Genomic DNA, 24026 nt, shown 5'->3' on the forward strand with positions numbered 1-24026 from the left:
TACACATAATTCTGTTTGTAATTCTAACAGATGTCTGAGCCCAATAGATTATAAGCTTGCGAGCAGGGCATCTCACCTCTTTGTCTGTTTTACCCAGTTTGTTTATTAGTTTACTATGTTTGTCCCCAATTGTAAAGGGCTACGGAATATATTGGCGTTATATAAATAAATGATGATGATGATGATGATGAGTCAATAGTTAAGAATCTTCTGGAATCAGCAACACCAGTAATACAACTTTTAGGCTGCTACAGAAGCTAAAGGACGAATAGGCTTAGGGCCGTATAAGGACCTAGGCAGAGACTAATAGTTTTCTATGAGGAAAACCTTTTCCTAAATCAGGACACGGACAGTATCATGTTAGCAGTGGCGTAACTATACATTTTGGTGCCCTGGGCGAGACAGGGCACTGGCGCCCCCCATCTAAGGAGGAGGGAGGGGGAGGAGAGAGAGAGAGATTAACTTACCAGAGTTTGATGCTTGTCCTTAACGCATTTGCGTTCCAAATGCCGAACTTCCTGTCGGTGGAACGCACATGTGTTCCACTGTGGAAGTGAAGGTTAGTTAATCTCTCCCTCTCTCTCTTCTTCAGCCCTTAAGCGGAACTTAAGGGCAGAAAGTATGAAGGCAGGTAGCCCACTTGGCTTTGAGACCTGGGTGACGGCACTGCCCGCACCACCCTCGTTACGGCCCTGCATGTTAGGGGTGTGGTCACATCATGATGGGATGTGGCCATGTCCCCTGTGAGCGTGTCAATTGCTTCTGAAGCTGTTTATATGATGACCATCTGCCTCTGAATCTGATTACATGATGTCCATCTGTTTCTGAAGCTGTTTATGTGATGTCCATCTCTCTTGCCACCTAACACCTAAGCCGTACTCCATGGGGCAGGAGGGGGGGGGGGCATTGCCTTCTTCTTGGTGGAGTATTTAAGAAAAGGCACCTGAACACACTTTTGGAAAATACAGATTGCTGCTTCTGACAAGATTTACTGTCAATGAATTCATAATTTGTATTGTTATTACATGTAATATGTTAGAACACCCAATAAGGTGTTAGCTATTTGGGGGGGGGGGGAATTATAGAGTATTTAGGAAGAACTCCACCAATACCTGACTTTTCACACTAACCGCATACAAGTGGCACAACGGCATTGCAAGAGGAAGCTATCGCTAGACAAAACCGGCAAATCCAATCACTGGTGGAACAAAACTGGCCCTCCTAAAGGAAAGTCTAGATTAGCCAATATATTAATAGGCCAACACCTTAATATTTATATAATTTATATATAATATTCAGGGTGTTGTAGTTTGTTCATTCCAGAATATAGCAAAATAATTACAGTACTTTGACTCATAATGATATAATGTCCTTGAGCCAATTGCTGGAATAGTATCCAGGGACAGTACATTGGTGACTATCTCCAAAAAGTGGGTATTTGTAATGTACACCCTTGTCACCACTGGAATAGCAGTAACTTATATTTATACTTTAAAATGGAAAAAGTCACAGACCATAATTAAGGAATTATATTACATCCTTGTATGTTACATTCTTTTAAAGCAATCAGTTACATCTCTTACTTCCATGTTTGGTCCATCTAGATCAGGTGTGATAAACACAATGCGACAAAATCTATTAACATATTACATGATTGTCTTTTTTAGATGTAGAAGATATGGCTCTCTCCCCTTAGACACAGAATAAAACCTACAATGAATTTATTTGATTTGATTTATTTGATTTTTAATAATTTCGTGATAATGTTTTTAAGGCAATATGTTATACAATCCCTATTAAAATAAGTTCCTGCCATTGTTTACAGTTTCATCAGCTCTCATTACATTTAATGGAACAGTATCTGATACTTCCCCATATTAAATGGGATGTTCTCATTATCTCATTTGTTTTGCTAGTGATTTAATCATATTTTTGACTTCACTACACATTTCTTTACCTACATTTTAAGTGAAAAATAAACCAATTTAGTGTTCTTTTTCCAATTGCAAGTCAATTGCCCAAAAATGGAAGCAATGAATATCATAAGATTCAGGATTCAAAACTACAATCCTGCTTTGGCTTTCAATGACAGCAGACAGACCTTAGTTATCTGGGAGTGCAAATCTAAACCAAGTTTTTGAACTTTATGTCATTCTTCAATCTTTAATGACAAAATAACAAAGGGGAACTATCCAGGTTTGTTATAGAGTGGTAGAATAAATATTATAAAAATAAATATCTTACCTGGAGGTACTTGAACTGGATACATTTTGATTCTTGAATCAGTTTGATTAATTGGGTGAAAAAAATTTGAAAATATGCCAGAATTTCTTAAATTTTAGAATCATTACACCTCAAACAAGTTTGACCATGTTTGAGCAGCTTCTACAATGCTGATTTACACAAGTGCGCAGATTCAAGCGTTCGACTTAAATTTTAAATATTTTGATCTAATACAATAATGTTTTCAGTTCAAATTTAGAAAGAAAAAACGAAAGAAAAAACTGTTTTTGTTAATTAAAAATATTATTTAAATAGTGTTTTTTCCAAGTTTATGGCATTAATTCTATCGTGAACTTCGAATCTCGAACAGTGAACCTATAAAACTAATGGAGAGTTTCAAACTTAAACTACCAACAATATAAATTTAGGTCTCTTTACAACTGTATGTGCTCGGGGCTTTCAAACTGGAGAGATTTGATTGAATTTAAAACTGGTTTGCAATTTTCTCGCATCGCTTGCCTTACCGAGGGTTTTATATCTATTTCAGACATTACCTTTTGCGGTTCCTAAATCATTTTTTTCTGCTGATTAAAAAGTGCATTTGGGGTAATACAAAGCTTTGGACCAGATAAACCAGAAACATGTCCATCTGCGCTTCTTGCACACAGCAAAGCAGTTGAAACTCAAGTTATGGAAAACAGCTGTAGGTCTCTGTATTTAGGAATGGTTTAAATAAGTAAAATACATGTTTTATGAAGGATTGGGCGACACACAATCCTAGATATAAATGGAAAATATGTGAATGTCCCAAGAGCATAAAAATATTATTGCCAAAGGGTTGAAGGAGCAAAGGAGGAAGAGAGAAATAGCTTTGGGGAAACTTTATTCCCATAGATACCAAACGATCAATTACATTATCCCTCTTATCTTATAATGATATTACCACACATATACACGTATATGAATTACATGGTTTTGAGAGTGCGCTATCACAGGATCAACCCCCACCACATTTACCCTTCTTTCATACCTTGATTCCTTTAAATGTTTGCGTTTGCAAAATTTGGTATGTATGACTATAGTAGTCATCACCCATATTGAAAAGTACATTTTGTATTGCAAAGATAAATAACATATAAAAAATGAACCATTCCTCCATAACTGAATAGTGAAGAGTCTCCTCCTTTCTTTTCCCCAGAGGGACACTTGATGAAATCTGGTCCAAGTGCCAGGAGGATAACTGATGAAGTTCTCCATCCACAAAGGAAAACTTGATGTGCATTGTTACATTAAGGGGGGGCGGGTCACCCCCACCATGTAATGTTGCTTCTTCAGTTCATTGAAGTATAAATTGTTTTTTAAATGGAAGGAGCAATTATGCCTAAACAAGATTAAGCCAGATAAAGATTATGGCCCAAATTGCATCCACCCACTTGTGCTTATGGAACTTAGTTTTGCAATTGATGGATCACTATTTATTATATATAAGGGCTCTCTGATAAATGGATCAGTGTGATAAGATTGTCAATAAGAAGATGTAGCACCAATCTTTGCAAAGGGAATATGGATGGTCTGTGCTCCACTGTGTTCTGCCAAAGGAAGAATGACACTAGGCTTATCCACTGCCTCACTGGCAAAAACCCAGTGTCCATCAGATTCTGCCCCAAGGGCTGAATCTATTATGTACACATTTATCTGGTTCTGTTCTTTTGTATTGTTATTGTTCCATGCTTGTCGTATAATTGTCAAACTGCTCATAACACTAGCTTTAACACTAGACAACCAAAGAGGTAAATAAAGAACAGAAGAAAGATGGGTAGAAAGAAGCATATAAAGTGTCTGATATTTACCTGTAGTTTGTGAAGGTTCAAATTTTTGTCTTTGAGAAACTGAAATTAAGAAAAGTGACATGCTTAGAAGAAATTTTCTATAGTACAATAGCTGTGGTATTCAAAACATAGCCCATAGCACTAATGACCAGCTGTGGACTCTAAACCTCTCCAAAATGATTCACATGTCAAGTACAGATGTTGCTTTACTTGACAAATCGAGTTCTATGTGAGTCTTATAAAATATATATTATTTTATATAAATAATTAACAAACATGGAAAGGAGGGTTTATAGGTACTATAATGGAGAATCAATAAATGAAAATGCAATATATTCAGTTTCCCAGCAAGTCTGTTTATTCAAAAGAAGAGAAATGTTATAATTAAGTATTATACCAAAGAGGATGTCATATGTCTGGTCACAACCTCGCCATTGTATGCAAAATTCACAGGTGTGAAGGCAATTAGTGGCTGCTATTAGTGTCCAGTAACATAGAGCCTCTTATGTGATAATGACTAGTTTATACAAAAGATTTCTCAATGATATTCATATTCATTTGGTTTGGTGGTATCCAGGCTGGAACAGAAAACAGGCAGGTGTAATGTGGGGTGGTATTTGCATTCTCTGGTTTGTGGATTTGAAAGCAGAGGTGATGATTTCCTGAATGAGTGGTGACATAATTACGGGTGCCGAGTGCATACCTGCAGCTATAAATATCTGGCCATGTGAGAATACACTTACCAGATTACTGATTCTCATTATGAGAAGTATCCAGCATTTCTGACTGCAACATTCACGTGTACCTGACCATGGTTGTACCTCTTACCACCATTCGTTCACTGCTTGTGTGCCAGACTTCAGCTATCTCTCTGATCACTGTCTGTCCATCGTTTCTGTTCTAGATTTCGGCTAAACCTCTGACAATTCCTGACCGTATTTGATCCTTTTTGGGACTGGTTAGGGGATGTATTACTTAGTCTAACCTAACAGCTCATCCCAGTAAGTCTTTATGTTATCTTATGTTACATTCTCACGAAGGGACTCATTGCTCCCAAGTTGAGTGCACCAATATTTGGTATGTCCTATTGAGAAGATACAAGAGCCTTCATGCCTACTCCTAAAAATCTAAATCAAAAAAGTTGAGATTTAAACTGTTCAGCTTTCAATATTATTATTATTATTATTACCATTTACTTATATAGCGCCACTAATTCCACAGCGCTGTACAGAGAACTCACTCACATCAGTCCCTGCCCAATTGGGGCTTACAGCCTAAATTCCCTAACACACACACACACACAGACAGACAGACAGACAAACAGACAGACTAGGGTCAATTTGATAGCAGCCAATTAACCTACCAGTATGTTTTTGGAGTGTGGGAGGAAACCTGAGCACCCGGAGGAAACCCACGTAAACACGGGGAGAACATACAAACTCCTCACAGATAAGGCCATGGTCGGGAATTGAACTCATGACCCCAGTGCTGTGAGGCAGAAGTGCTAACCACTTAGCCCAATAAAGTAGTTCTTCTAGTATTTTACCAGCCTGTGATTATTTTGCTTACCTGCTATTTGTCTATTCGAACATTTTGCCTTGTACATAGCTCATGGTAGTCTGCACAACGTTCTGGAGTACTATACATGCAAGGAGATGTCAGTAGTAGGTAACAAAATGGTATAATTGAACAGAGCCAGCACTGGGGTCAGATGTCTACAGAGCCTTCAAGGTATAAGTTCCACATAGATCCCCTGTCTCGATACCAAGACAACCCACAGGTTATACACCATGGCCAGCTGGCAGAGAATGTACCTGGAGTAACTCCAGCAAAGTCTTCCACACCAGATCAGCACGTGCCAGACAAATTGCCAGTTAAAAAATATTTAATATTATTAACTAAGAAGCACCAGGAGCGATATAACACTTTAGGCAATAGTTAACATGGTCATACTACAGCAAATGACACAGAACATATAAAGGTTAAAAGTACATCACTGCGGCTGCAGAGACATTAAGTACATTTGCATGAAAACCTGAAACTGCTACATTGGCCTAAGCTGTTAGAAGTATGTAACAGACGAGACACCAAACCATCAGATAAGTACAGGGGACCAGTGAGATGTGTATGCAACTTATGTCCCAAGTGAGTAAAGATCAAGTGATAATTCAGAGAAGTGTAAGTGGATGAACAGTGAGAGTGGAAGAGATGCAGATTCTGCAGTGGATAGATAGTACACAGGAAGGAGGTTGTGTGATTTCCTAAAGGCATGAAATGTAGTTCTTCGGAACCAGCATCAATGGAGGATAAGATTTTATTGCAACTTAAGCTTGTGCAGGAGCTATTTCTCAATTCATCTGTTTTAAACTTGAATGGGCAGGGTCCCCTTTGTGTGTTTACCCACAAAACCCAGGAATGCAAAGAGTCTGAGCTAGCCAAAGGTACCCTGATGCACTGATGCATATTGTTACTGACTTGAGACATGAGGGAAACATTAGTGTGGACGGAATAACCAGGTAGACACTGGCGTGAATAAAATAATCAGGAAGACACTAGTGTGGATGGAAAAACCAGGAAGACACTGGTGTGGATGGAATGACCTGGAAGACACTAGTGTGACTGGAATAACCTGGAAGACACTGGTGTGGATGGAATGACCTGGAAGACACTAGTGTGGCTGGAATAACAAGGAAGACACTGGTGTGAATTAAATAATAAGGAAGACACTAGTGTGGATGGAATAACCAGGAAGACACTGGTGTGGATGGAATGACCTGGAAGACACTAGTGTGGCTGGAATAACCTGGAAGACACTGGTGTGGATGGAATGACCTGAAAGACACTAGTGTGGCTGGAATAACAAGGAAGACACTGGTGTGAATTAAATAATAAGGAAGACACTAGTGTGGATGGAATGACCTGGAAGACACTGGTGTGAATTAAATAATAAGGAAGACACTAGTGTGGATGGAATGACCTGGAAGACACTGGTGTGAATTAAATAATAAGGAAGACACTAGTGTGGATGGAATGACCTGGAAGACACCTGTGTGGATGGATTTAACCAGAAAGCCACTGGCGTAGATGTAATAACCAGGTAGGCACTGATATAGATGGAATAATCAAGAAGACACTGGAACAGATGAAAATAACCAGGAACACACTGGAGAGAATATACAGCAGTATACTGGAGCAGAATTCACAGGAACCAGGAGACAAATTGCCATTGTCAGGTGCCATTTATATAGTGGAAGCAATTGGGGGCAGGGAGGCAGAAGCCAATGGTAATGAAAACAGACCTTATAAATAGAATGGGCATGCAGGCTACTGTGGATACCCAAAGAAACCAAGATGGCATCTGCCATCCATCAGACGATCAGTGGGACCAGAGGGGAAGGAAACCCCTGATAACTCCTGATATTTAGAATAGGTCCCAATTGTGTAGCCCATATGTAAAAATTAAATATCCTCTGCAAATTGCAGAGTAACAGGGTAACATAGTATTTTGTTTACCCCAAGAATAGCAGATTACTTGGTTTTACCAGTAATAACACATACCACTGTTCTAATCATCAGAAACAGTAAAATTTAAAAAAAGTTTTTATTCTCTGTGATTATTACAAAGACTGGGGAAGGGGGGGGGGTAAATGTATCAAGATCCGATTTTGAAAATCCAGCAATTTTCTTGCGGGTGTTTGATCTCACAGATGTATTAAAGTGAGATTTGCTGTTAAATTGCCAGAGATGTGTTTCTGTCAAAATCGGTAATTCCAAAATCGATAGGGATCAAAATCCAGACTGTCTACCACTCTAGCTATACAAGTCTCAAATGTATGAAGCTGCGATTATGCGAATTCTCCTGAGTTTCCTTTAAAAATCCCTAAATGCAACACGCTGCACACATCACTGTTACACTTACCCTGCCTATAGAGCCGGAGGTTCGGCAGCTGTCAAAAGTGTAAAAATAGTTAAAAGTTTGCAAAAAAAAAAGCGTGGGGTCCCCCCGTCTGAGCACTATTAACCCTAGTGCTGCCAGCTTACTGCTATGAAAATCGAGGGGACCCCACGCAAATTTTTCCCCAATTTTCATGTAACCAGCAGGACCCCACGCTTTTTTTTAAAAATGTTATCTATTTTTACATTTTTAACAGCCGTCGGACCTCCGACTGTATAGACAGAACAGTAAACAGTGATCTGTTTAGTAATCTCGCAGCTGGATCAGGACAACACAGGAGAGTTAGCTAATCACGAGAGTGTTTGACATTGCAGCAAATCGCCAGATATGACCAACAATTTTTAAGATCAGAGTAAAAATCGCAGTTTATTACATCTGGCGACTTGAGGATTAAAATCACGGGTTGTCACCCGCGATTTGCCGCAATTTTAAAACGCTGAAAAAACCTTGATACATTTACCCCCGGGTGTTATTATTCCATAGTAGTCATTTTAGTACCTAGGACTAATACAAATAGTAGAATCTGTACACCAGCAGAGGAAAGGGGCGAATCATCAAACCATACTGAAAATTTTTATATTTAGGTTTTGAAATTATTTTGGAGAACAGTGAAAAATTTCCTAAAATAATTTATACCGCAACACATTTGCAATAAATGATCCTCAGTAAATGTTAAAACTACTGGCATGGATATAACAAATTAATATTTGTTTGGTGTGTGAGGGTGATAATTCATTATATTCCTCAATTGTATCATATATTTAATTAGAAAGAAGATTGACCAAGAGAACTGTCGGGATCTTCCTTTCTCATAACCACAAGATGCAGTAGCAAGTGCTGCTCTGACCGTTATTATTCAATATTCTAAATCTGCTGGTGTTTGTGTAAACTCAGAGACACATATACACACACATTAAATAGTATTTGTTAAACTACTCTGTTAGGGTGATAGGTCATGTGCTTCATTATAAACACCAGTCATCACCAACCAGAAAAGTACTAAGTTAAAAATCACCCCTAAAATTAGTATGACTACTATATAAAGCATCTAGAATAAATATGAGACTCACTGGACATCAAGGGTTTAGTGTTATACGGAAGGAAATCTAACCAGACCACTGGAGACAAAAATTTCCAGAGATAAAGTGCATGTCGCTCTTAGCAGCCAATCAATGGAATCACCTGATGTGACATCATAGAACTTTTATCAACAAACAGGACACTGAAGATATCTATCAGTCACGAACAGGAAGCCAAAGATATCCATCTGTTAGTGTTTCATTAACAGTTAAACCAAAGATATTGTTGCAGGAACAAGTAGGACATCTAAATATTTTAATCTTCATTACATTTCCTTTCTTCTTGGTTTAACAACAGAATATCACTGTAACTGTTTAGCTTTAGTTATTTTAAATAGCATTTTAAACATCATAAATTGCTACTCACTTTCATCTCACTGAAAAGTGAAGGGAAACTGAAAATATTCTTATGGCTTTAGAAGAAATAACAAATGTTGTACATAATTTTGCCCATTTCCAACCCGAAGGGTTCTGTGCACAATGTTTCAGTTCATAGATCTCTGGTGGAAATGCTGTCAATCTATAAAAACTGCAATATTCTTATTTTAATAATGGGGCTAATATCCAGTAGGTCTGAATTGGCTGCCGTAGCACGGGGATAGTGTAAGGGGGGGGGATCCCTCCCGGGGGGGGATCCCTCCCCCTGTTAGAATGCAGAAAACCTCAAGTAAACTCAGGATAATCCCCAGGCGCCTGATAGAATACAAGATGAATGTAATGCAGTGTATCTAAATCACAAACAAACAAATTTAGATACAAACAACGTAATATGAAGACATATATTATTTCTCTATCTTCAAGTTCAAAGTATTGACAAGTATACAGGTAATTTAATAAAGCATAAAGTTCAGCAGGATCCCTGCTATTTTAAAGTTCTGAAAAAAGATGAAGGATGAAACAAATGTTCACTTTTTCAGTATCTATGAAATGGCATTGCATGTATATGTTTAAAAAGTTCAAGTGGATAGCGAAATTCCAATCCTCTACAAACGAACATAAAGGTAACATGGGTCCGTGAACAACTCGTGCAGCACACAGGGTTATGCAGGTAGTCCCACGAATAAAAGTTAATTAATTTTGGCACTTTGGGGATATCAGCAATTGCGGGAATGCACAGGAGGAGAATGAAATTCACTTACCCTGCTCCCGGGGTAAGACAATGGCCTTAGGATTTCAAAACGACCCACGTACAACCTGGAGAATAAACAGTTTATGAACACATGGAATTCAATTCTTGAATTCTAGCCGTGGGACGTTTTGAAATCCTAAGGCCTCTTGGTACAATCTTGTTGAGAATGTATTGGTTAAGAGTGGTGGTTTCCCACCATTGTCTAAGTTCTAGGGTGAGAAGTTTTTCATAGCGTAAATATGTATCGCAGAAAGTGTCTTCACTAATGAGTGGTTCTATAACCCTTTCTTTGGTGGAAAAAACATCTCCTACCCTAAGAAGTCTTAACTCCCTTTGACTGTGTAACATGTCTCAAAACAGTGCAAAGAAAAAATGTGACCTGGAAAGCAGCTGATATTGATGGGATCCAACAAGAGTATATCAATGGGGGTGATATCTGCGCTAATATCCAGTAGGTCTGAATTGGCTGCCGTAGAACGGGGATAGTGTAAGGGGGGGGGGATCCCTCCCCCTGTTAGGATGCAGAAAACCTCAAGTAAACTCAGGGTAATCCCCAGGCGCCTGATAGAATACAAGATGAATGTAATGCAGTGTATCTAATCACACTGTACTGTACTAGATGTCTAGCGTGTAGAACCAGTGGTGTCAGGGGCACTAAACCTGTCAGTACATTCATTGCAACTGCCACGGGTGTTATACACACCATAAAAGACAAGATGACCTGTGACACTAAGGGGGTGATATACATGCTAAAGTGCCCTTGTAGAAAGCAGTATATAGGAAGAACTGCAAGAGAACTGCACACCCGCATTAGTGAACATCAGAGGAACATTAAGAAAGGCTTTGAGGCGCATAGTGTCTCAAGTCATTTTGCCCTTTTTCATAATAGAGATCCCTCATTGCTTAAGTTTCTAGGCATTTGAAAATAAAAAAATCATGGAGAGGGGGGGATTTTATTCGATCCATGTCACGTGAAGAGAGTAAATGGATTTATACATTGAAAACTTTAACACCACGAGGTCTGAATATTGACTTCGAGCTCAACCACTTTCTACAATAGATGACTGTGTCCACATGCACCCTTTGTTTCTCACAAACTCTATTGTATTAGTAGTGGAAACTGGGCTCTCTCTTATCTTTACTTTGATTGTCTTTATGTCTGTTTGTACTCACCACTGTATGGAACTAGCACAGAACCTACCCATTGGCAGGCTTTGATTAGTACATCTGACAATCAGATACAACAACCTATCATTGGACACCCTTTTGATAAGGCAACTATATATAGAGGCAAAACGGACCTTGCCTTCCAGATATCCCTGAGGAAGCCTTTTATTAGGTGAAACGCGTAGGTAAGGACCACACACTGTTTTCAAACGTGTGCATCAACTCAACACTCAGCATATTCTATATACTTTTTTCCTTTTTCGTCAAGAGGATACGAACCAGACAAGACATTACCGCATGCGCATGTGCGAACTCAAAACTTTTTTACTTTCACTTGGCAGCTGGATATGAAACGGCACGGACGGGAGTCTCAGTAACAGACTCCTCTTACGGACATCTACACAGCGGGTTCCCCGGGAGCGGGGTAAGTAAATTTCATTCTCCTCCTGTGCATTCCCGCAATTGCTGATATCCTCAAAGTGCCAAAATGAATTAACTTTTATTCGTGGGACTACAATTGACATCTGCTACCTGCATAACTCTGTGTGCTGCACGAGTGGTTCACGGACCCATGTTACCTTTATGTTCGTTTGTAGAGGATTGGAATTTCGCTATCCACTTGAACTTTTTAAACATATACATGCAATGCCATTTCATAGATACTGAAAAAGTGAACATTTGTTTCATCCTTCATCTTTTTTCAGAACTTTAAAATAGCAGGGATCCTGCTGAACTTTATGCTTTATTAAATTACCTGTATACTTGTCAATACTTTGAACTTGAAGATAGAGAAATAATATATGTCTTCATATTACGTTGTTTGTATCTACATTTGTTTGTTTGTGATTTAGATACACTGCATTACATTCATCTTGTATTTTATCAGGCGCCTGGGGATTACCCTGAGTTTACTTGAGGTTTTCTGCATTCTTATTTTAATGTCTCTCTCTAAAAATTAGTGATAGGAACATGCCTTTTTTAGCTAGTATTTCTACTGTTACTGGTACTTCTCAGATAAGCAGAGAGTAATGAAATAATTAAGTATTTCAGATATTTATGTTGGATGTATCCAGGCCTATATCTAAATGTCCAAAATCCAGCCCTTGGGTGAGGTGTTCCTTATGCAGCACCTTTCCACGGTGTCAGTTATATGGCTTCACAACTGAGTCTTTTGATAAATATTTTGTATTTTGGGTACCATTTTGCAATGGTGCATCTACCTTCTGCTCAACGGTACCTCTGGGCTAGCTCACTCCCTATGCATCCCTGAGCTCTGTAGCTCAGAGTACCTCTGGGATAGCTCGCTCTCTATACATCGCTAGACTCTGTAGGTCAGAGTACCTCTGGGATAGCTCACTCTCTATACATCACTAGACTCTGTAGGTCAGAGTACCTCTGGGATAGCTCGCTCTCTATACATCGCTAGACTCTGTAGGTCAGAGTACCTCTGGGATAGCTCACTCTCTATACATCACTAGACTCTGTAGGTCAGAATACCCCTGGGCTAGCTCACTCTCTATACATCGCTAGACTCTGTAGGTCAGAGTACCTCTGGGATAGCTCGCTCTCTATACATCGCTAGACTCTGTAGGTCAGAATACCCCTGGGCTAGCTCACTGTCTATACATCGCTAGACTCTGTAGGCCAGAGTACCTCTGGGATAGCTCACTCTCTATACATCGCTAGACTCTGTAGGGTCAGGGTACCCCTGGGCTAGCTAAGTCTCTCTACATTGCTAGACTCTGTAGGTCAGGGTACCTCTGGGATAGCTCAGGCTATACACATCTCTGGACTCTGTAGGTCAGGGTAACTTTGGAATAGCTCACTCTCTACACATGCCTGGGCTCTGTAGGTCAGGACACCCCTGGACTAGCTCAGTCTCTACACATCCCTTTGCACTGTAGGTTGGGGAGTTGAAGGTTCCCATACATATGCTAGTTTAAAAACAAGGGTAAATATGGGATATCACAGGTTTAGTAATACGGTCACATGGCCGATGGTTTAAAAATGGTTGCCAAATAATCTCTCGACAAGGTTCCCTATGATATTGAACAACTCCAACACAAACCTAACAGTTGCAATAAAAATGTACAGTGTTCCAGCGATGTTACACAAGAGCTGACACTCTGTACCTTAATGATAATCACTATCTTTCTAGTCCTCTACATTGTCCTCTGCAGCCACTCTCATGATTCTCTAATATTAAGCTGTTACCACACCAATCCAGCCTTCTGAGCTGGCAACAGACCACAGTGAGAACTAAGGGTGTGCACCGGCCACTTTTGGGGTTTTGGGTTTTAGGTTCTGATTAGCTTGAGGTTTTGGGTTCTGATTTGTTTTGCCAAAACACCCCACGAAAGGTTTTGGTCCTGATTTTGGGTTCTGATTTTTTTTTTAAAAAAGAATAAAAAGTGCTAAAATCCATATTTTGTTGTTTTTTTTTCACTCCTACACTATTATTAACCTCAATAACATTCATTTCCACTAATTTCCAGTCTATTCTGAACACTTCACAATATTGTTTTTAGTCCAATAGGTTGCACCGAGGTAGCTGGATGTCTAAGCTAAGCGACACAAGTGGGCGGCACAAACACGTGGCCCATCGTAGGTGGCTGTGTAGGCTTGAATGGCCTTTTGCTGCTCCTCCATCCTCTGCAGCATATAGATGGTGGAGTTCAAGCGCGTCACTACCTCTTGTTTTAGTTGATGGCAGGGCAGGTTCATGCTTTTTTGATGTAGCAGGAACAGTGAACGTGGTTTAATATCTGATACTAATATTTCTGCACTGCAGGAACAGTGAACATAGTTTAATATCTGATACTAATATTTCTGGACTGCCTATTGAAGTTGAATCTCGAGGGGATTTTGTACCAGGGACACAATACCTCCATCAACCGTCTAAATTTCACTGCACAGATGGCGGACACCGGATGCACGTCTAACACCAACATAGCTGTTACGGCCCAGTTATCCACTTTGCCATAGGATGACTATATAGGAGTGGCACTGCAGTGGCAGACAGGATGGCAGTTTGAAAAACTAGGCCCCAAAGAGCACATAATGCCAAAAAAAGAGTTGCCAGATGGAATTGTCCTTGGGCCCTCCCACACACCCTTATGTTGTTGAAATAGGACATGCACACTTTAACAAACCAATCATTTCAGTGACAGGGCCTACAAAACTGTGGCTGAAATGATTGGTTTGTTTGGGCCCCCACACCAAAAAAGCAATTCATCTCTCCCTGTACAAACTAAACTGGCTCTACTGAGGCAAGATGTCGTCCTCATCCTCATCCTCTGATTCCTCGCCCCCTTCAGTGTGTACTTCCTCATCCTCACACATTATCAATTCGTCCCCGCTGGACTCCACAACCACAGGTCCCTATGTAGTCTCTGGAGGGCAGTGCTGTTCTTGATTGAGGAATTGATAATTCATTTTTATGAACATCATTTTTTCAACGTTTTGCGGAAGCAACCTCCTTCGCCGCTCACTGACCAGGTTCCCCGCTACACTAAAAACTCTTTCCGAGTACACACTGGAGGGGGGACAACTCAGGTAAAATATAGCCAGTTTGTACAGAGGCTTCCAAACTGCCTTTTTTTCCTGCCAGTAAAAATAAGGACTGTCTGACATGTCTACTTGGATGGTGTCAGCAAAGTAATCCTCCACCATTTTTTCAATTGTGACAGCATCCAATGCAGCGACAGTAGACATGTCTGCAATGGTTGGCAGGTCCTTCAGTCCAGACCAGATGTTCTCAGCATCCCCGCCAGCGGGTCTTTTAGGAAAACTGAGCTTTTTCCTCGCAGCCACAGGTGTTGAAAAAAAATGAAGGAGGAGCTGTTGGCATGTCACGGTCCTCTTCAGAGGACAATCTCTTGACCAGCAGGTCTTTGCACCGCTGTAGACTTGTGTCCGCCGGAAACAGAGACACAACATACGCTTTAAACCGAGGATCCAGCATGGTGGCCAGAATGTATTCCTCTGACTTTAAAAGAGTGACCACCCTCGGATCCTGGCAAAGCGTACGAAGGGCTTCATCCACAAGAGCTACATGCTTCGTTGAATCGCAATGCTTTACCAGCTCGTCCCTCACTTTCTCCAGCTGCTTCTGCAACAGCCTGATCAGGGGAATCACTTGACTCAAGCTGGCAGTGTCGGAACTGACTTCTCCTGTGGCAAGTTCAAACGGCTGGAGAACCTTGCACAACACGGAAATCAGTCTCCACTGCGCTTGACTCGGGCGCATCCCCACTCCTTTTCCTATGTCGTAGGTGGCTGTGTAGGCTTGAATGGCCTTTTGCTGCTCCTCCATCCTCTGCAGCATATAGAGGGTGGAGTTCCAGCGCATCACAACCTCTTATTTGAGGTGATGGCAGGGCAGGTTCAGCCTTTTTTGATGTTGCTCGAGTCTGCGGTAGGCACTGGCAGAATGCCAAAAGTGTCCAGCAATTTTGCGGGCCACCGCAAGCATCTCCTGCACACCCCTGTCACTCTTCAGGTAATGCTGCACCACCAAATTAACGGTGTGGGCAAAACATGGGACGTGCTGGAAATTGCCCATATGTAATGAACGCACAATATAACTGGCGTTGTCTGACACCACAAATCCCCAGGAGAGTCTAAGTGGGGTAAGCCACTGCGAGATTATTTCCCTCAGTTTCTCTAAGAGGTTGTCAGAGTTGTGCCTCTTATTAAAACCTGTGATACACAACGTTGCCTGCCTTTGCACGAGCAGCCATTTTGTAGTTGCTGCTACTGATGCAGCTGTTGCTGTTGCTGCGGAAGGGGATGCATCTACCCAGTGGGCTGTCACAGTCATATAGTCCTTCGTTTGCCCAGAACCACTTGTCCACATGTCCGTGGTTAAGTGGACAGTGGGTACAACCGCATTTTTTAGAGCACTGAGGACACTTGATCGTACTTCTCTGTACATTTTTGGTATCGCCTGCCTAGTGAAGTGGAATCTCGACGGGATTTGGTACCGGGGACACAATACCTCCATCAACCCTCTAAATCCCACTCCACTGATGGCGGACACCAGGCGCACGTCTAACACCAATATTGCAGTTACAGCCGCAGTTATACGCTTTGCAATAGGGTGACTACTATCGTATTTTGTGGTCATGGCAAACGACTGTTGGACGGTCAATTGTTTTGTGAAAGACTTAGCGGTCTTACGACTTCCCCTCTGGGAAGATGACCGACTACCAGCAGCAACAGCAGCAGCGGCAGTAGTAGGCGTACCGCTGCAGGATTCCTTGGATGAATCCCGGATTGAAGAGGACTCAGTCTGGCTGGTGACATGGCCTGCAGGACTATATCTGATAGAGATCGTGGAGGAAGTTGACGAGGAGGGTGTTGGTGGTGTGTATCCAACAGGACCAAGGGACTTAGGTGTCCCTGGACTGCTGACGGTCCTAGCCACAGGTCCTGAACTAAACACTGAATTATGAAGGTTCTTCAGGTGACGTATAAGGGAAGATGTCCCTAGGTGGCCAAGATCCTTACCCCTGCTTATTTGAGCTTTACATAAGCTACATATGGCCATACATTTGTTGTCCGGATTGGGATAAAAATAACTCCAGACCGAAGAGGTGGATTTTTTGGTCTTCTGACCAGGCATGACGATGGGCTTTTTCATCCCATGGACAACAACTGTTTCCCCCCCTGGTGCCTCATTTAAGATATCCACTTCAGCATCCTCCTCGTCAAGTTCCTCCTCAGCGCCAGCTACATCAATATCCTCCTCCCGGTGTACAACATTCACACCTTCATTAGCCAAATCTGTAACTGGACTGTGGGTGATCCTTCCAGCATATACAGAGGACGTGCTGCAAATGGTGGAAGGAGCCACCTCTTCCCGTACAGTGATGGGAAGGTCAAGTTTCGCAACCACCAACACCCTTAGTCTCGCCTTGGGGAATTGTGATGCCATCTCTTTAGAAGGCAGAGTTGTTTGCTGTGTTGTTGATGACAGCTTAAGTCTCTTAAATTTTTTAGAGGGGGGGGAGGAGGAGGGCTTAGATCTTTGGGTGAAGCTGAACCACTAGTCATGAACACGGGCCAAGGCCTAAGCCGTTCCTTGCCACTCCGTGTCCTAAATGGCATACTGGCAAGTTTACGTTTCTCCTCTGATGATTTGAATTTTCTTTTTTTACTAATTGTAGTGAACTTTGGCTTTTTGGATTTTACATGCCCTCTACTAGGAGATTGGGCATCGCCCTTGGCAGACGACGTTGATGGCATTTCATCGTCTATGTCATGACTAGTGGCAGCAGCTTCAGCATTAGGAGGAAGTGGGTCTTGATCTTTCCCAACTTTATCCTCCAAATTTTTGTACTCCATTATATGCAGCACAAGAGAGCGTACCCCTAAACCACACACACTTTGGGACTGCAGAAACAGTGAACGTAGTAATATAGATTGCAGTACCTATTTTTTGGGACTGCAGAAACAGTGAATGTAGTAATATAGATTGCAGTTCCTATTTTTTGGGACTGCAGAAACAGTGAACGTAGTAATATAGATTGCAGTTCCTATTTTTTGGGACTGCAGAAACAGTGAACGTAGTAATATAGATTGCAGTTCCTATTTTTTGGGACTGCAGAAACAGTGAACGTAGTAATATAGAGTGCAGTTCCTATTTTTTGGGACTGCAGAAACAGTGAACGTAGTAATATAGATTGCAGTTCCTATTTTTTGGGACTGCAGAAACAGTGAACGTAGTAATATAGATTGCAGTTCCTATTTTTTGGGACTGCAGAAACACTGAAAGTAGTAATATAGATTGCAGTTCCTATTTTTTGGGACTGCAGAAACAGTGAACGTAGTAATATAGATTGCAGTACCTATTTTTTGGGACTGCAGAAACAGCGAACGTAGTAATATAGAATGCAGTTCCTATTTTTTGGGACTGCAGAAACAGTGAACGTAGTAATATAGATTGCAGTTCCTATTTTTTGGGACTGCAGAAACAGTGAACGTAGTAATATAGATTGCAGTTCCTGTTTTTTGGGACTGCAGAAACAGTGAACGTAGTAATATAGATTGCAGATCCTATTTTTTGGGACTGCAAGAATATATTGCCCTAGAATATTTTTTATACTTTTTAAATTATTTTTTTTATATTTTTTTTAATTTATTTAAAAAAAAAAAAAAAAGTAAGATTTTTTTATAATTATAAAATTACTATGGACTTAGCAGAAAAAAACACAGGACAAAAGCACCACTGGACTCAGCAGGACAGAGCACTGGACAAAGTACTACTGGACTCAGCAGGACAGAGCACTGGACAAAGCACCACTTGACTAAACTAATCAGCAGGACAGAGCACAGGATCTCAACAACCTCCCTCTTCAGTGATCGCAGGGAGAATGAAGATGGCGGCCGCGAGCGTGGCATTTATGACATTCGAGTCTCGAGAGATCCGACGCGAGACTTGGATGTCATAGCCTCGTTTTGGATTCCTTTGGCGGCCGGAAGTACCCGAACAGTGCTCGGATCCCGTCGGATCCGCACTGTTCGGGTGGGCTCGGAGTAGCGAAATCCGAGCCCGCTCATCTTTAGTGAGAACCTTGTTTAACCGCCGATGAGTCTATAAGTAAACCTGTGGTTTATCCAAGCTATAAAAATCTGTTATCACCCTCAATGGTCAAAACTGTACAGCCTGGTATAGATCATATGGCATGTAGCAAATCTGAGGAGTGGCTGTAGAGGGTTCTCTAAACAGTTTACAGTGGATCCTGGTAATTTTGGATATGTAACAAATTATCTTAAACACCTACATGGCGCCAAAATGGGTAAACTCATTCTGCTGGATTTTAGTAACTATTACAGTGAAGGTTTACAGAAACAGACTTCTAATCCTTTTAAGAAATGAAAAAAAGTAAAACATTTGTTGCATGTCAAACGGATGGAAGAACCTATTGTTCTTAATGTAAATATGGAAATATGTACTTACATACTACCTCTTTACAAGATTAACAGATATACCAACTATGTACATCTTTCTACAAAGTTGCATGACTTAATATATGGGGGTAAATGTATGATCCTGCGATTTTTTTCAACTTGCCGGAAATCGGCGACTTTGCAGGTAAAATTTAATGCGGCGATGGCTTGTAAAGGCAAGTTTGCCTTTACAAGCCATCGCCGCTTTAAATTTTCAATGCAAAGTCGCCGTGGTGTTTGACGTCTATCACACATGTTAATGAAAGAGATTAAATTCCTGATACGCTAAAATGGATCTAGTTAGCTAGTGTGTAAGACCTTGTAACATATCTTGCTTATAAGGACTTCACAGTGAAAGAGGGTTTATAAACATTCACTTAATCACTATTTCTAATAATAGGACTGAGATCATTATAGAATTTGATCTTGCTCTTTCTTTGAATAGGGTTGAACACACATTTATGGGGGCTCGGCCAGAGCACCCTTGGCCGTAGATGGTCTGGACTGGGCAGATGACTTGGAAGAAGGTCCGGACTGGGCACACGACTTGTACTGGTCAGCACCTGTAGAAGCCTTGAAACGGACAGCACCAAGAGGTAACTTGGGTTGGACCGTATTGAATGGCAACTCACCCTGGACCATATTGAGTGGCAGCTCGAGCTGGACCGTATTGAGTGGCAGCTCGAGCTGGACCGTATTGAGTGGCACCTCTGACTGGACTTATTATATGGTGTTTGAAGTCCGTTACACATGTTAATTAAAGAGATTCAATTCCTGATACGCTATAAGTGATAACAGACTCTAATTAGCTAATGTATAATACCTTGCAACATATCTTGCTTAGAGCGCCTTCACATTGAATGAGGGTTTATAGTACACTGAAGACCTTTGCGGTTCTGAAGAGAGTGTCAGACATCCACTTAACCACTATTTCTAATAATAGTACTGAGGTCATAATAGAACTTGATATTGCTCTTTTTTTCAATAGGGTCCAGAGAGGGTCCAGAGAGGAAACAAATACACATTTTAATCTGCCACAACTGGAGCAATTCACAGCTTAAAATGTTCAATTTTTCTTTCCAGAAAAAATAAATGTAACAATGTTGTGTAAAGAGCACTCTGTGTGTCAGGTGTCTTTCTTCTGTATTCTGAATTGTTATCAGTGTTAAATGTCATTAGGTGCTAAAAATAGACTCAGTCAAAGTACTGATTACTAGTAGTCATTAACAACTAGTAGTATTATTTACAAAATTGCCTCTAACAGTGATGCAATCAACATCATAGGCAACTGCAAAAGAAGGACTGTAAATGTCCTGGCAAAAAGGCCAAGATAAAGTACAGTATTTGTTATTCACAAACAGAATATAACTCCTGAGGATGCTTAGTAAATGTATGCAGCTCCTAAATCTGTTGTTGCTGGATTGCTCTATCTGCGAAGAGCAAATATGAAGCTGTTTACACTGAAGCTGGTTACCTTCTGGTGCTGCGTTACACGCCAGTGACACTGCTTGTCAAACACAATCACGTTTCACATAGGGTGATAATGAACACTTACAAGGTTGGAGGACCCTCCATTGACCCCATTGCATTCATTCACTCCTTTGCAAACACTCTCAAATGCAAGTGAAAAGGTTAGTGGGTATGGGGTAACTGCAACCCAAGGCTTCTATCCCATGCCCATTCACATGCTTTTACTGGCACTAAAATAGCTATTAGAAGCATGTATTTGACCCCAGAGTGTAAGAGGATTAGACAAGGGGACTTAGCTTTTCTGCTGAATCAGCAAATATGCAAAAATGCCTGCTAATGTCCCCCTTTTGGCATTGAAATTTTGGGTATAATAATAATAATAATCAACTATACATGGAAATAAAGTACATAAGAAAGACAGGGGTAGAAAGCAGCGGATAGGGTGGCTGATTCTTACCTGCATTTTTGACATTTTTAGTTGTGTCTCCTCGAGGACCTGTAATTAAGAAAAATGACAAGGTCAGATGACATCTCTACTGTACATTAGCAGAGGTATTCAATAGCTAGCCCATATCACTACTGACCCGTTCTGAACTCTAAATCTGACTACTCTCCAAAATGATTCATAGGTCAATTATTGATGGTGTTTTACTCACTCAATGATCGGCCTGATCAGCCCTTCATGATTTAATCTGGGTATTGTGCATTTCTATGTAAATGTAATGAGTGGCCTATTTCACAAATCAAGCCCTGTATGAGGCTTATAAAATGTATAAAATATTATATAAATCATTAGTTAACCAAATTGGAAAGAAGGGTTTAGAAGTACTAAAATGGAGAAACAATGAATGAAAATCCATTTTATTCAGTTCCCCAGAAAGTCTGTTTATACTAGGGATGTGCACCGGCAACTTTTGAGGTCTCGTGTTTTGTGTCTTGGATCCGGATTTTCATTATATTTGGGGTTCGGATTTGTCTCGCAAAACACTTGACGAAAGGTCTCGGTTCGGATTTAAGGTTTTGGATTCGGATTTTTTTTGAAAAAAACATAAAAAGTTTAAAAATCAAGTTTTTGGGCTTATTTTCACTCCTACGCTATTATTAACTTCAATAACATTCAATAACAAGCATTTCCACTAATTTACAGTGTATTCTGAACACCTCAAAATATAGTTATTAGTCCAAAACGTTGCAACGAGGTATCTTTCTGGACTGCGTAGAGGAGTGGGTCACCACAATATATATAATAAGAAAACCATCAACTTGTATGATTCACACCAATAAATGTACCTGGACTGCGTAGAGGAGTGGGTCACCACAATATATATTAAAAACCCTGAACTTGTATGATTCGCACCAATAAATGTACCTGGACTGCGTAGAGGAGTGGGTCACCACAATATATATTAAAAACCCTGAACTTGTATGATTCGCACCAATAAATGTACCTGGACTGCGTAGAGGAGTGGGTCACCACAATATAAATTAAAAACCCTGAACTTGTATGATTCGCACCAATAAATGTACCTGGACTGCGTAGAAGAGTGGGTCACCACAATATATATTAAAAACCCTGAACTTGTATGATTCGCAGCAATAAATGTATCTGGACTGCGTAGAGGAGTGGGTCACCACAATATATATAATAAGAAAACCATCAACTTGTATGATTCGCAACAATAAATGTAGCTGGACTGCGTAGAGGAGTGGGTCACCACAATATATATAATAAGAAAACCATCAACTTGTATGATTTGCACCAATAAATGTACCTGGACTGCGTAGAGGAGTGGGTCACCACAATATATATTAAAAACCCTGAACTTGTATGATTCGCACCAATAAATGTACCTGGACTGCGTAGAGGAGTGGGTCACCACAATATATATTAAAAACCCTGAACTTGTATGATTCGCACCAATAAATGTACCTGGACTGCGTAGAGGAGTGGGTCACCACAATATATATTAAAAACCCTGAACTTTTATGATTCGCACCAATAAATGTATCTGGACTGCGTAGAGGAGTGGGTCACCACAATATATATAATAAGAAAACCATCAACTGGTATGAATCGCACCGAATAATGTACCTGAACTGCGTAGAAGAGTGGGTCTCCACAATATAAATTAAAAACCCTGAACTTGTAGGATTCGCACCAATAATGTACCTGGACTGCGTAGAGGAGTGGGTCACCACAATATAAATTAAAAACCCTGAACTTGTATGATTCGCACCAATAAATGTACCTGGACTGCGTAGAGGAGTGGGTCACCACAATATTGTTAAAAAACCCTACACAGGTCTGAATTCCACCCAAAAAGTTTATGGACTGCGTAGTGTAGTGTTCCCCACAATATTATTTAAAATTTTTGCAGCAACAGTCAACGTTGTTTAATATCTGATACACCTCTATCTGGACTGCATAGTGGAGTGGCCCCGGTACCCAATTTGGTACCGGGGCCACAATACCTCCTCCAAACATGGTACAGACCATTCGTCATTGAGATCCCATCAAGTATGTTAAAGACAGACAGGGTCGAAGTGTTATTGGTTGACTTTGTAAACCAAAAAACTGTCCCTGTTGCACATAGTCGTGCAATGAAGACTGACTTTTTCATTTAAAGGCACCATCTTTCAAGTGTAGTGTTTGTAAGTCTAAGTCATATTATACTTTTGGTAAAATTGGTTTATTTTGTTCCTCTTTATGGTAACTACTAATAGAATTAAAGTATTAAATAGAAGCGGCAGTTCTCTTTATGGGAATTAGTAATAGAATTAAAGTATTAAATAGAATTAAAGTATTAAATAGAGTGGTATAGAGTTGTAGTGTGGTATAGATAGAGTGGTCCCCACAATATAATAATAAAACCCTCAACTGGTCTGAATTCCACCAAACAAGTATCTGGACTGCGTAGTGGGGTGGCCCCGGTACCCAATTTGATACCGGGGCCACAATAAAATAAATACACCCTCAACTGGTCTGAATTCCACCAAACAAGTATCTGGACTGCGTAGTGGGGTGGCCCCGGTACCCAATTTGATACCGGGGCCACAATAAAATAAATACACCCTCAACTGGTCTGAATTCCACCAAACAAGTATCTGGACTGCGTAGTGGGGGAGCCCCGGTACCCAATTTGATACCGGGGCCACAATACCTCCTCCAATTTCCAAGTGTAGTGTTTATAACATCTTAACACTACACTAATTCTAGCACG

At 40.6% G+C, this 24026-nt stretch overlaps 1 protein-coding gene across 3 annotated transcripts in view; it reads right to left on the minus strand.

Moving 5' to 3' along the window:
* ADGRE5 (adhesion G protein-coupled receptor E5) overlaps positions 1-24026 on the minus strand; it is a 147282-nt gene that overhangs the window by 93070 nt on the left and 30186 nt on the right. For all 3 annotated transcript variants that reach the window (XM_075206895.1, XM_075206896.1, XM_075206894.1), the window contains one exon: positions 21263-21301. In XM_075206895.1, coding sequence (XP_075062996.1) covers positions 21263-21301 — 39 coding nt within the window. The remainder of the gene's footprint in view (positions 1-21262; positions 21302-24026) is intronic.

The sequence above is a fragment of the Mixophyes fleayi genome, chromosome 4, assembly GCF_038048845.1.
Source record: "Mixophyes fleayi isolate aMixFle1 chromosome 4, aMixFle1.hap1, whole genome shotgun sequence".
Lineage (NCBI taxonomy): Eukaryota > Metazoa > Chordata > Amphibia > Anura > Limnodynastidae > Mixophyes > Mixophyes fleayi.